This window comes from Aphelocoma coerulescens, chromosome 5, assembly GCF_041296385.1.
Source record: "Aphelocoma coerulescens isolate FSJ_1873_10779 chromosome 5, UR_Acoe_1.0, whole genome shotgun sequence".
NCBI classification, from domain to species: Eukaryota; Metazoa; Chordata; class Aves; order Passeriformes; family Corvidae; genus Aphelocoma; species Aphelocoma coerulescens.
In genome coordinates this window covers 65930517-65942159 of record NC_091019.1, presented here as the reverse complement: position 1 = coordinate 65942159, position 11643 = coordinate 65930517, and the positions used below count along the sequence as shown (strand labels likewise).

The 11643-nt window shown below is 52.4% G+C and overlaps 1 protein-coding gene across 7 annotated transcripts in view; it reads left to right on the top strand.

Moving 5' to 3' along the window:
- The first annotated feature begins 473 nt into the window (after window positions 1-473).
- The window catches only part of ATL1 (atlastin GTPase 1), a 30933-nt gene continuing 19763 nt past the window's right edge, over window positions 474-11643 (top strand). For 2 of the 7 annotated variants that reach the window (XM_069018667.1, XM_069018666.1), the window contains exon 1: window positions 7651-7751. In XM_069018667.1, coding sequence (XP_068874768.1) covers window positions 7652-7751 — 100 coding nt within the window. In that variant the 5' untranslated portion in view covers window position 7651. Of the gene's footprint in view, window positions 635-7500; window positions 7752-11643 lie in introns of those variants that run through there. The other 5 variants (XM_069018669.1, XM_069018664.1, XM_069018665.1 and 2 more) reach the window with 5 other exon arrangements.

Below are 11643 nucleotides of genomic sequence, written 5' to 3'. Positions count from 1 at the left end.
ACGGGGACCCTGCCCGGGGGTGGATGTCTCCAGGGTGTGGGTGCCTACAAGTGTATCCAATGCCCCCAGGTTTGGATACCTCCAGGTGGGGGTGCTCCAATGATCCCAGTGCCCTGGCAGGGATAACGCGGATGTTGGAGCATCCTGTCTGCTGAGCCCCCCATCCGTACCCCCATGAATGGGTGCCCCCGGCAGTGCCCCCCGGTGTGCATGCCCTCCACGATCCCAGTGCCCGGGCAGTGCTAACGTGGCTGTTGGATCCTCCTATCCGTACTGAGCCCCCCATCGATACCCCCGCGGGTGGGCGGGTGGATATTCAGCACCCAGGGGGGTGCTGCTCGCCCCGCCCGCGGGCCCCCCTGCCCGTGCGCATCCCGAGCAGCGGTGCCCGGGGCCTGCCCCGCGGGTGCCGTGGGCGGGTGCCCCGGCGGGCCGGGCCGGGCCGTGCCGTGCCGCGGTGCCGCGCCGAGCGGCGGGCGGGGATGCTGCTGCTGCTGCTGCTGCCGCCGCCGGCTCCCCCGCCCGCCCCGCGCCGCCGCCGCAGCCCCGCCAGACGCAGCGCGGCTCGGAGCGCGCACGGAGCCTCCCGCAGCCGCCGCCATGGCCCGGAACCGCCGGGACAGGAGCAGCTGGGGTAGGGCGGCGGCGGCAGAACCGGGGGGGAGCGGGGGGAGCGCGGACAATGCCGGGCCTGAGCCGGCCGCGGGCCGCGCCGGGGCGGGGCTGCGGCGGGAGGACGCGGGCGGGGGGCTCGGCTGGCCCGGGCGGGGCAGGGGGTTGCCGGGTGCCGAAGGGACACACGGGTGTGTGGGACCCCCGCGCGCTATCGCTGAGGGGCCTGGGGTCCGCCCGTCCGCCCCCCGCCAGCGTGAGGGGAATCGGGGGTGCGGGATGGGGCGCCCCTCGTTCCGGGGCCTCCTGAGGCGAGGTGGTCCCGGCTTGGGCTGGTCACCGCCCTCGGCATGGCTACAACGGGACCCCCTGACTCGCCTGGGGCCAGACAGCCCCGGCAGCTCCCTGGGGAGCCTTTGGGCTGCCCCGGTTCTCCTCCGGCTTGCCCTGACACCCCTTCCCCTAGCCCTGCTGTCCCCTCAGCCCTTGATGGGGGATGTCACCTCAGCCACCACCCCACCTCGGCCGGCAGCAGGGATCCCGCTCACCCCACCCCAGCTCATCTGGGAGCAGGGATCGCGCTCACCCCGCCTTCCTCAGGCAGAGCCACAAGGCCACCCCGGCTTGTCACCCCTCCAGAGGGTTTTCCCCGTTTCTGGAAGCTATAGGATTTTGTTGTCGAGTCACCCTCCAGACAGGGCCCATCTTAATCCCATCCCCTCACAGCCCCCTGATCCCGGGGGAGCTGGGAGCAGCACTGCCAGGGAGCGGAGCGGGGTGACGGGGAGGAGGAAGTTCTGTGGTGTCTTCCTGCAAGGCTTCGGTTCCCTCCAGAGGCGCTCGGATCCTCCAGCAGCTGCTGCTTCCCGCTGGAGCCCAAGCTGGTCCCACAGGTGGGCTGCACCCACCTTCAGCCTCCCTGTGACCACGCTCAGCAATGTATCGCTTCACCCACTCCCACTGACGCGCTGTTCCGTAGGAAATCAGATTTTATCCAGCCATTTCCCGTTATTTGAGGAGAGTAATTTGTCGTTTCCTCCGGAGTCGTATTCCATGTGAGCTCAGTCATGGGTGCTGGCGGTATCCCGGCTCCTCAGGCAGAGCGGGTGAGCTGAGCTGTGATGTTTAGATACACAAATTACATTCTAATTTGTGTAGATGAGCGTGGGATTTCCCATGGCAATGATTAACAGTTCAGAGGCATGCTTGAGGAAGCATTGGTATAACGGAGTGTCTGATCCAGTGATGGGCTTTTTGGGATAGAGGGGGGAGAAAATGGGCGAAGCTCATTTGATCGGTGCCGTGTTTAGCTGTGACTTAATGAAGGTCCTCAAATCCTTGGGTAAACCGGAGGGAAAACTTGCCAGGGAATGTGGTGCCATTCTCAGCTTTGTCTCGCGGAGCGTGTGACAGACGTGTCAGCCCTGACTCCGTGCGTGTTGGGAATTGCACACACGTACACACGCTGGTGCCTTCCCTGCACATCCTGAGAGCAGGAGGAGGGAATGCAAATGATGCCGGATGGAAGCGGAAAAAGCATCATCCTGGGAAGTACAACCTGGGTCCGGCAAGGGAATTAGGCACATCCCTCAGCCTGGGCTGCTGAGCCCTACTCCCAGGAAATGTGATGTGTCACTGATGGGATGAATTCTTCTGTAGCTTCTCTGCAAGAATCTGGAAGCGTTCATGGATCCAAGTGGATCTCTGTGGGATCAGCCACCTTCTGCTGCCACCCATCCACAGCTCAAAATCATTCCCTATATCCCATAGACATTCACCTATTCCTAGAGGATTTCCTGGCTCTTTGCCAGGCTGGTTGACGTTGCGAGTAAGAAATTAAGAGAGCAAAATGCCTCTGGTTTTTACTAGGAAAGAAAAGAAAAAGCTGTCTTTAATAAATTTATTCATTCCATTTATACAACAAAACCTCATTGCCTTGAAAGCTGTGTTTACATCCAGTGACTGCAGCATTGTGTGGTGACATCAATCCATGGGGTGACTATTCCACTGCTACATTTTTCAGCTGGCAAGGGAGGAGGCTTGGGCTTTTCCTGAAACTAAGGCAGAAAGGAGAAAGTCCTTGCTTTGTTCTAAAAATGGGCTCATGGGTCATTAAAAATATTAATGCTATTTTGAAACGGATCAAACTTTGTCCTAGTTACTTAGGCCTGGAAACAGGCAGCTGCTTAGTGTAACCCTCCTTTGTTTCACAAAAATAATTTGCTTTTTTAAAGCTCACAGAGCAAATTAGGGTGAGTATATGGCATTGCCCCTGGTCATAGCTGGGTCACTATCACATCCCCAGGAGCTGGTGTAGGGGTGTGTGATGCATCCAGAGTAGGATTTAGCCTTGGGCTAAAGGTCAGCATAAGGTTATGCCTCATTTAAGGCTCTTCCTGAATGTGCCAGGCAGTGCATAGACCTCACAACTGCTGCCAGTTGAATGGGTGAGGCAGCTATGGTGAAAAAAAATCACAAGTAATTTCTTGCTGTGAGTAGTGGACCCAGCTTTTCCCAAAATAAGGATTGTTAGTCCAAGTTCTGCTTGGCGTGGTGAAGTCCAGCCAGCTCATGAAGGTTTGTAGTAGATTACACTGATTTTTGTCTGAAATTCTTTGTGCTTGGCAGTTGCAGATGTTCAGCAGCCTGGTCCCTCTGATCCAGTGAGATCCCTGCTCCCAGTTGCTCCTTTAAACAGCACAGACTGGAACAAATCGTGTGAAATCTCATGTTTCCCATTATGGCAAATTTTGTGTTAAAATTGGAATGATCCACCTATCAAGAATTGATTTTTAAAATCATAAAAGGGATTAACAGAGGTTATAGATACTTCTTGGTGAGGGTTTTCAAGCTGGATAGGGGATTTAGGAGAGCTCCTAAAGGGAGCCAGGAAAATACAAGGAACTATTTTAGGAGAAGGGTTTCCTCTCCAGCACAGGCCAGGGATCATCACTGCCACATCTTAGACTGCACGCAATGGGTTAAACCAGGAAGAAAACAATGATTTTGGTAGGTTGTTTTTTATTTTAGCCATGTTAACATCCTTTCTGTTTATTGTTTGATTTCTGGCCTTTTATGGTGGCTTTTCAGTTTCCACTTCTGGCATTTCTTTGTGACTCTGAATGCTGAGAACCTGACAAGTGAAAGCTGAGATGTTTCAGACAGAGGGGCCTTTACACAAAAACCCAGAAATATTCACAACCAAATGTAAAAGAGAGAAGAAAATGAAGTGCTGGGACTTGAAAGAAGAGACAAGTCAACACTGCAAGCTGAATATGATTATAGAGTCACGGAATGGGCAGGGACACTTTCCAGTAGATCAGGTTGCTCCAAGCCCCATCCAACCTGGCCTGGAACATTTCCAGGGATCCAGGGGCAGCCACAGCTTCTCTGAGCACCCTGTGCCAGGGTCTCCCCACCCTCCCAGCCAGGAATTCCTTCCCAATATCCCACCTAATCCTGCCCTCTGGCAGTGGGAGCCATTCCCCCTTGTCCTGGCACTCCAGGCCCTCATCCAAAGTTGCTCTCCTATGGCTGTTGTGCAGGCAGCAGCATTGTAAGGGAATTGGAATAGCTGGGATCCACCAGATGAGCAGGAGCAAGAGCAGCCTGACTTTTCCTTTCTGGGGAAGAACCAGGATAGCCTGAGCCTGCCTCGGAGTGGTGACATGGTGCCCTTGTCATGCCTCATGTCATGTCCATGCCACGAGTGGCTCTGGCCATGGTTGCCTCCCTGATTAATGGAAATGGGAAGCAGTGTGTGGTGTTGGTTGTGTCTTGTTGCATTTTCCCTGCTAAGCCCATGGGTGACAAACAGCACACTTAAATATTGTTTAGGGCCTGGGTGATGTTCAGAGGCAGCTGGCTTTATATTAACTCCCCTGCATCACTGACTGGAACCTTCTCCAGTGGGGGAAGGAGGCTGGGGCAGGTATTGTCATGGTCTGCAAGGCACAAGGTGTCCCATGGATCACTTTTGAAAGTCACTTCACTCCAGAGAGCCCCCAGCTCCTTTGCTCCTGCCAGAAACACTCCTATTTGCCATCAGTTCAGGGAAAGTGAAGTGTTACAGCAGGAAAATAACTGAACACAAATCTCCCAAATGGGGTGGAGGCTCTGGAGAAGGGGCTGAGCTCTGCCAAGCCCATAAAGCATATTTAAAGCATTCTATATACATAAGCATTTTATGCAGAGTGTAATTACCTTTCATGTTATATCCTAAAATTTCATGACATGTTTACCAGACTTTATTTTCAGGCAATTTTAGCAACAAAAGAGTAAAAATAATTTCATGTCAGAAAAAACTAAATCCAGTAGTGATGGTGGAGATGAAGGGAGGCTGTTGCTGATGGAGAGGATGAAGGATCATGCAGAAAATGTGTGCTGGGAAGTGGGAGTTCTGGAGATGTATCCCTGGAAGTGTCCAAGGCCAGGTTGGACAGGGCTTGAAGCAACCTGGGATAGTGGAAGGTGTCCCTGCCCTTGACAGGGAGTGGAATGAGAGGTTCTTTAAGCTCCCTTCCAACCCAAACCCTTCTGGGATTCTGTGTTACACCAGAGCCTGGCTAGGCTTAAATGTGGGAGAGGGAGCAGGCCCAGGGTTTGCACCTGACAAACAGATAATGGCTTTTTGCTAGTGCTCTTCCAACAGTGTTTTGACTGACACAGGTAGGAATGGGAGGTGTCCACCTTGCCTCTGACTCAGCCATTCCTGATACATGAGCTGGCATGGGCACAGCCACATAACTGTCTAACCTGACCTCAAACTTCCTGAAAAAACTCTAGAAAAACCTCTGCTTTGCTTCGCTCCCAAGGTAGTTGTGTGCCTGTGTCTCCAAAGCTCAGCCTGGGAATTTGACAGCAGTAGGAATTGCTCTTGCTTCAGAGCCAACTAAGCACTGGAGCTTCACGTAGTAGGTGTTGTAATTAAAAATTTCACATTGGTTTTTGGCATTTGAGATGTTGTAACAGGCAGGTTTGGTGGCCAGTTATCATCCAAACTCTTGCTCCTGTCAGCAGTCATTCACGTGGGAAGGTCCCAAACCACTCCTGTTATCAGCAGAATCATTCATCCCCTTGTTCCCTCTGCCAAAGGGAGAAGGGGCTGAGCTGGCCACGCTGGAGCTGAAGCTGTGCTGCTGCCAGCTGGATGACTCAGGGCTGGCAGGAAGAAGGTGCACGCCACATCTCCACTGCTCCAAAAAAAGCAAAGAGTGAGGGTGACGCCTGGCAGCAGCAGCCACCCCGCTCAGCTCCCTGCTCCAGGGCATCCCAGGGTGCAGAGCAGGGTCCTTGACAGGACAGTGTGGGAATGCAGCTTGGATTGGGCAGAGGTGTTAACACAGCTGTGCAGCTGAGATGTAGGAGTTTGCCCTGGCTTTGGAGAGGCCAGCTTGAGATCCCAAATGTGGCCTTTTACAGAATCACAGAATCATTTAGGTTGGATAAGATCTCTGAGATCATCGAGTCCAGCCTATGACCAAACACCACCTTGTCAGACAGACCATGGCACTGAGTGCCACATCCAGTCTTTCCTTGAACACCTCAAGGAACAGTGATTCCACCACATCCTTGAACAGTCCATTTCTATTTACCTGCCATTCTTGATTGCTGAAGGACAGGGCTCCTTTTTCCACGACAGTTTTCTTCACCTGTTTCTAATGCCCTACAGCTCCCTGGGGGATCTTCATCCAGGAATTGTCATTGATCTGTCGTTTCCACAGATTCATGGCAGCTGTGATTACATCCAGTCTGAGGAGGTGCAGGTGATTTCCTAGTTGGGCACTATTAAGTTCTGGCTCTGCCTTCCCATTCTGCCTTTCCCAGAGCATCAGCCCCAGGTGTAAGGGGACATCATAGCCAGGCTGGGGCCCGACAGAGGTGGGTGTGTCATTTATGAGGGGCTTGGTGGTTCTGGTTAGTGAATGCTGCTGATGTGCAGCACCTGGAGTTTCCCCTGCTTGTATCTGGGGTTCTGTTGAGATGTCAAAAATCCCAGCAGAGGTGTGAGCAGAGTTGAGGGAAGGTTGTGTGCCTGTGAGGTCAGCTGTGCCCTGGATGCAGGAGGTGCATGGAGAGAGACTTATTTACAAGACCACATAGTACCAGGATAAGGGGAAATGGCTTCCTGCTGCCAGAGGGCAGGGTCAGATGGGATATTAGGAAAAAATTCTTCCCTGTGAGGGAGATGAGGCCCTGGTACAGGGTGCCCAGAGAAGCTGTGGCTGCCCCTGGATCCCTGGGAGTGTCCCAGGCCAGGGTGGATGGGGTTTGGAGCAATCTAGGGTAGTGTAAGGGTTGACACTGGATGGGCTTTCAGGTCCCTTCCAACCCAAACCAGTGTGGGATTCTGTGACACAGAAAGGGGTGGTGAATGTGTGTGTGCAGTTAAACCCAGCTTGGGAGGCTTTCTGACTTGCTGGCCAGGAACCTTCAGAGGGCATGGTGCAGGCAGGACCACAGAGCAGGGATGGCTGTAAGAAAGGGCTTTGCCCAGCCAGGCTTCCCTGCTCCACCCTCTGGAAGGCTCCGTCTCCCAGGAGCACTTCTGTCTAGACGCCTTCTGGCAGTCCCTGCTGAGGGAATTTGCCAGCTCTCAGCTGGCCAGGTCAGGCTCAGCTCTTTGGGGTGCATCCTTTGTGCAGAAGCAGGGCAGGTTGGACAACACCCTGCTCTGACTCTCCAGTGCACATGCATTGCTTCCATGCTTTGTTCCCCGTTTTTCCCTGGCTGGCTGGATCAGGTGCCGAGCTCTGTGCCTCTCTCTGTCGTGGAGAGGAGGAGAGGATTCCTGATGCATGCTCGGAGCTCCCTGCCCCTCCCAGCCTCCTCAGAGCCCCGCTGATCATCGCTGGCTGTCGTGCGGCAGAGGGAGTTCAGCACAGACACAGAGAGCAGAGCTCGTGTGCCAGCAGCAGCCAGGCTGAACGTGCCCAGTGCAGGGGAGATGCTTGGAGAGGGTGGCTGTGTTCCCCAGAGCCGTTGTGGAGGGCAGATAAGCTTCCTGCAAGCTGCATCCCTCTGGAGAGTGTCCAGAGGGATGGAGGCTGACTGCAGGCTCTGTTCAGGGCTTGGCTCGTGGTGCTGTTGGTGGCAGTGTGATATGTTTGGGATGGAAACTCCAGAAAGGACCCACACAGGTATCATTTCTGGTCAAACTGGTCCCCTGAGAGCTGCTGATAAGCAGCCTGACACAGCTGATACAGGGATACTTTGTTCCAAGGAAATAACGGCCAGTTAAAGCTTCCTATCAAACCTCAATTTTATCTCCTTGGTAGTTTGCTTTCCATGCAGTAACTTGGTTTGAATGCCCTCGGAATGGCAGCACTGCCTGACATTGGTGTATTTGTGTGTGTGACATCTGAGCTGGGGTTGTTTTGCCTGGGGAAGTGAAAGCTCCAGAGAGACCTCACTGTGGCCTTCCAGTACTTGGAAGGGGTTTATAAAAAAGGAGTGCGACTTTGTACATGGGCAGATAATGATAGGACAAGGGGAAATTGATTTAAACTAAAAGAGGAGAGATTAGATTAGATATGAGGGAGAAATTCTTCCCTGTGAGGGTGGGGAGGCCCTGGCACAGGGTGCCCAGTGAGGCTGTGGCTGCCCTTGGATCCCTGGAAGTGTCCAAGGTCAGGTTGGATGAGGCTTGCAGCAGCCTGGGATAGCAGAAGGTGTCATGGCTGGGGTGTGGAACGAGGTAATTTTTAAGGTCCTTTCTAACCCAAACCATTCTGGAATTGTGCTTTCAGCGAGGGAATTGGAGCCCAGGCTGCAGCCCCTGCTTTCCACAGTCAGTGCTTGGATAGCTGAGACTCCTGGGATCCAAGGGAGCCTGAGAGCAGGGCTGGCAAATTGGTTTCCTCAGGCTCTGGTCACGCAGCGTTTGCACAGATGATGGGACATGGCTGTGTTTCACTCTCTGGAATGAAATGTATTTATTGTGCAGGCTCAGCTGAGGACAGGGCTGATTCCTTAGTGGGACTCTGGGAAGCAGTCAGCATTTCTGTGACCTGTTCTTCCATGGCTAAGGAAGAACAGGCTTCAGCAAGCACCCGCCAAACATTGCATAATTAGTGGCATGTAATTTACTTAATTTATTCTTCTCTAGAAGTTAAGTACATTAGTCATGTCTGTCACTGTGCACACAGGCACAATGTGAAATCTGCTGTTTTAATTTAATTAATTTAGTCAAAAGAAAGTCTTAGACCAGTTAAAGAATTCCTTCCTTTTTTAATGCTGTCTGACAGCCCAGTAAGCACGAACGCAAATCCTGATCTCCTTCTCCTTCCCACTTGGAATCGCCATATGGAAAAGAGATGTGGCTTCCACCCCGCTCCAGAGTCATGGAAATGAGCTGTTATGAAATGGGGAAAAGGAGCCGTATCCTGACAATTTCTGAATGAGCAGCTGGAGAATTGACGTAATTGCAGGGCGCCGGGAGAGAGCCGAGAGAGAGGAGGAGTCAAGTTAGAAAAGGAGTGAAAACAAGAGTGTGTTCAGGAAAGCTGAGCTCTCCTTCCTTTCCTGTTTGGCCAGATGAGGTTTTGCCATTGCCAGGTACAGCTTCCTTCAAGGCAAAGAACTCATTTATGGCCAGAAAGACCAGTTAAAATAATTGATTTCCAGTAGTGTGCAGCCATTTTATAAAATAATCCCTGGCTCTTCAGTGTGGCAGATAATCTAATAAACAGAACCTGGAAGTTTCATCACATGGAAATATGAAAATAAATATGAAAAAGATAGTTTTGTCTGCAGATATCCTATGTGAAAGAAGCAGAGATAGGGATGAAATTAGTTCTGAGACCTGCTTAATATAATCTCTCTTTCCCACTGTCTCCAAGGAACTGGGAAATCAACATATCCTGCTCATAATGCTTTGTGTTGTGCTCATGTTGTGCAAACAGCCTGGTTTTCCTGGTGTTCAGGTGATGGAAACAAGGATGTCCCCTGGGAGGCCATGGCCACTGCTGTGCCTGGAGACATTCTCCTAAAATCTGTTAATATCTTCTTTTAAAAATTAGTCTACTTCAGATTCTGATGATTTGAAGGGAAAAAACAATCCTTTCTCCTCTGCACTGATTGTTGGTTCAGCTGCTGGAAAGAGCAGAGGGAGAGGAAGACCTGGGAGATCCCATTTAGGCACCAGGAGAGGGGATCTGGCACGAGCTCTCCCTCTGGCAGCAGGATGGCCAGGGACTCTCCCTGTCCTGGTGCTTGGATCCTTGGCCAGGACTTGGAGATCCATTCAGCTGTCTGAGCCAGGGGCATCCAAGGATTTGTGCCCATCTTGCTACCCACTGCTAGTGCAGGATGAGTGAAAACACAAATCATGGAATCCCAGAATAGTTTGGGTTGGGAAGGGACCTTAAAGGTCACCCAGTTCCACCTGCTGCCATGGGCAGGGACACCTCCCACTATCCCAGGTTGCTCCAAGCCCTGTCCAGCCTGGCCTGGGACACTGCCAGGGATCCAGGGGCAGCCACAGCTTCTCTGGGCACCCTGTGCCAGGGCCCTCCCACCATCACAACCAGTATTCCAATATGGGATATTCCCAATATCCCATCCATCCCTGCCCTCTGGCACTGGGAAGCCATTCCCTGTGTCCTGTCCCTCCATCCCTTGTCCCCAGTCCCTCTCCAGCTCTCCTGGAGCCCCTTTAGGCCCTGCAAGGGGCTCTGAGCTCTCCCTGGAGCCTTCTCTTCTCTGGGTGGACACCCCCAGCTCTCCCAGCCTGGCTCCAGAGCAGAGGGGCTCCAGCCAAAGTACTGGTCCCACTTCCTCTGTCTGCGTGCCCAAAGGTGGGATTTGTGTGGTCTGGGAAGGTGGCACAGCAGTTGCACCCTGATGGCTGAGTTAGAGTCAGAAATACTTAGGTTTAATGTGATTTACAGATCTTTTCCTACCCCTGCCATGGGTCACATCCTATCCAAGGATCTCTCCTCTGTCTTTTCTGTGCAGCTGGAAGAAGAAAATAAAAATTGGACTGGGTTAGGTGAGCAGGGCTTTGGGAAACACCACAAGAGAGGAGGCATTTCCTATCTTTTATATGGCCCTTGCAGCTTGGCAGTGCTTAAAAAGAGCACATGAGCCTGTGGCCCTTTGGCACCTGGCCATCCTTACCTGTTGGGAATGCCTCAGTGCTGGAAAAGGTGTTTGGTGTGTGCCTGCTCTCAGACACCTTCATTTGGTGATGTGTGCCTGGATCCTGGCTCTGTGGATTTGAAATAGGAAGGATTTTTTTTCCTGGAGGCCCCTAAGCAGTGACACAGGGCAGGGCCTGGTGCTCGAAGCGATTTTAGTGCTGCAGTCTGGTGGAGAATCTCGCTTTTCAGAACGTTTGGGACTTTTGTTTAGCTAAAAAACCTCCAAGCATTGGAAAGAAAAGATCTTTGTCTTTCAGCTGTGAGCTAAGAAAGCTCATAGTATATGTCCGAGAGCCACCAGAAATCCCCTGGCAACCAGGCTTAATGATCCTGGTACTTCCTTGTGGGATCTTAGGAAATCACAAAAGTGCTGCTGTTATTTCAAATATGGAGTTACTGCTGGAGGCTTCTTTATAGAGAGGCCCGGAATGGGCAAATCCTATTCCTCTTGATATTTGTAACTTTTCTTTTAGCGTGTGCACACGCAGTCCTTGTGCTTTGAAACAGCTCTAAACTGGGTCCCCAAGGTCAGGGGCTGAAACAGAGACTGAGGAGGTTTAGCTTGAGGCAAAACTTGGGAAAGTTACAACCCAAGCCTGTGATCCGGGAAGTTTTTGTCGGAATGTGGGGGGAACTTTCCATCTCGTGCTCATTTCCCTGCTGGCAAGGAGGTTTCATGTGGCTCTAGGTGAGCTGACTGGCACATTAATCACCTTCGGCATCTCTTCCCTGTGCTGGAAAGTTTGGAAAGACCAGGAAAGGAAAATTACTGGAGCCAGCCTGCTGTTTGCAAATCCCAGGGCTGCAGGTCTTAAAATGCATCTGGGTCCTGTGAGACCCTCCTGTATGATCCCTCTACAGCCTGGGGAGCAGCTCCACAGGGAACCTC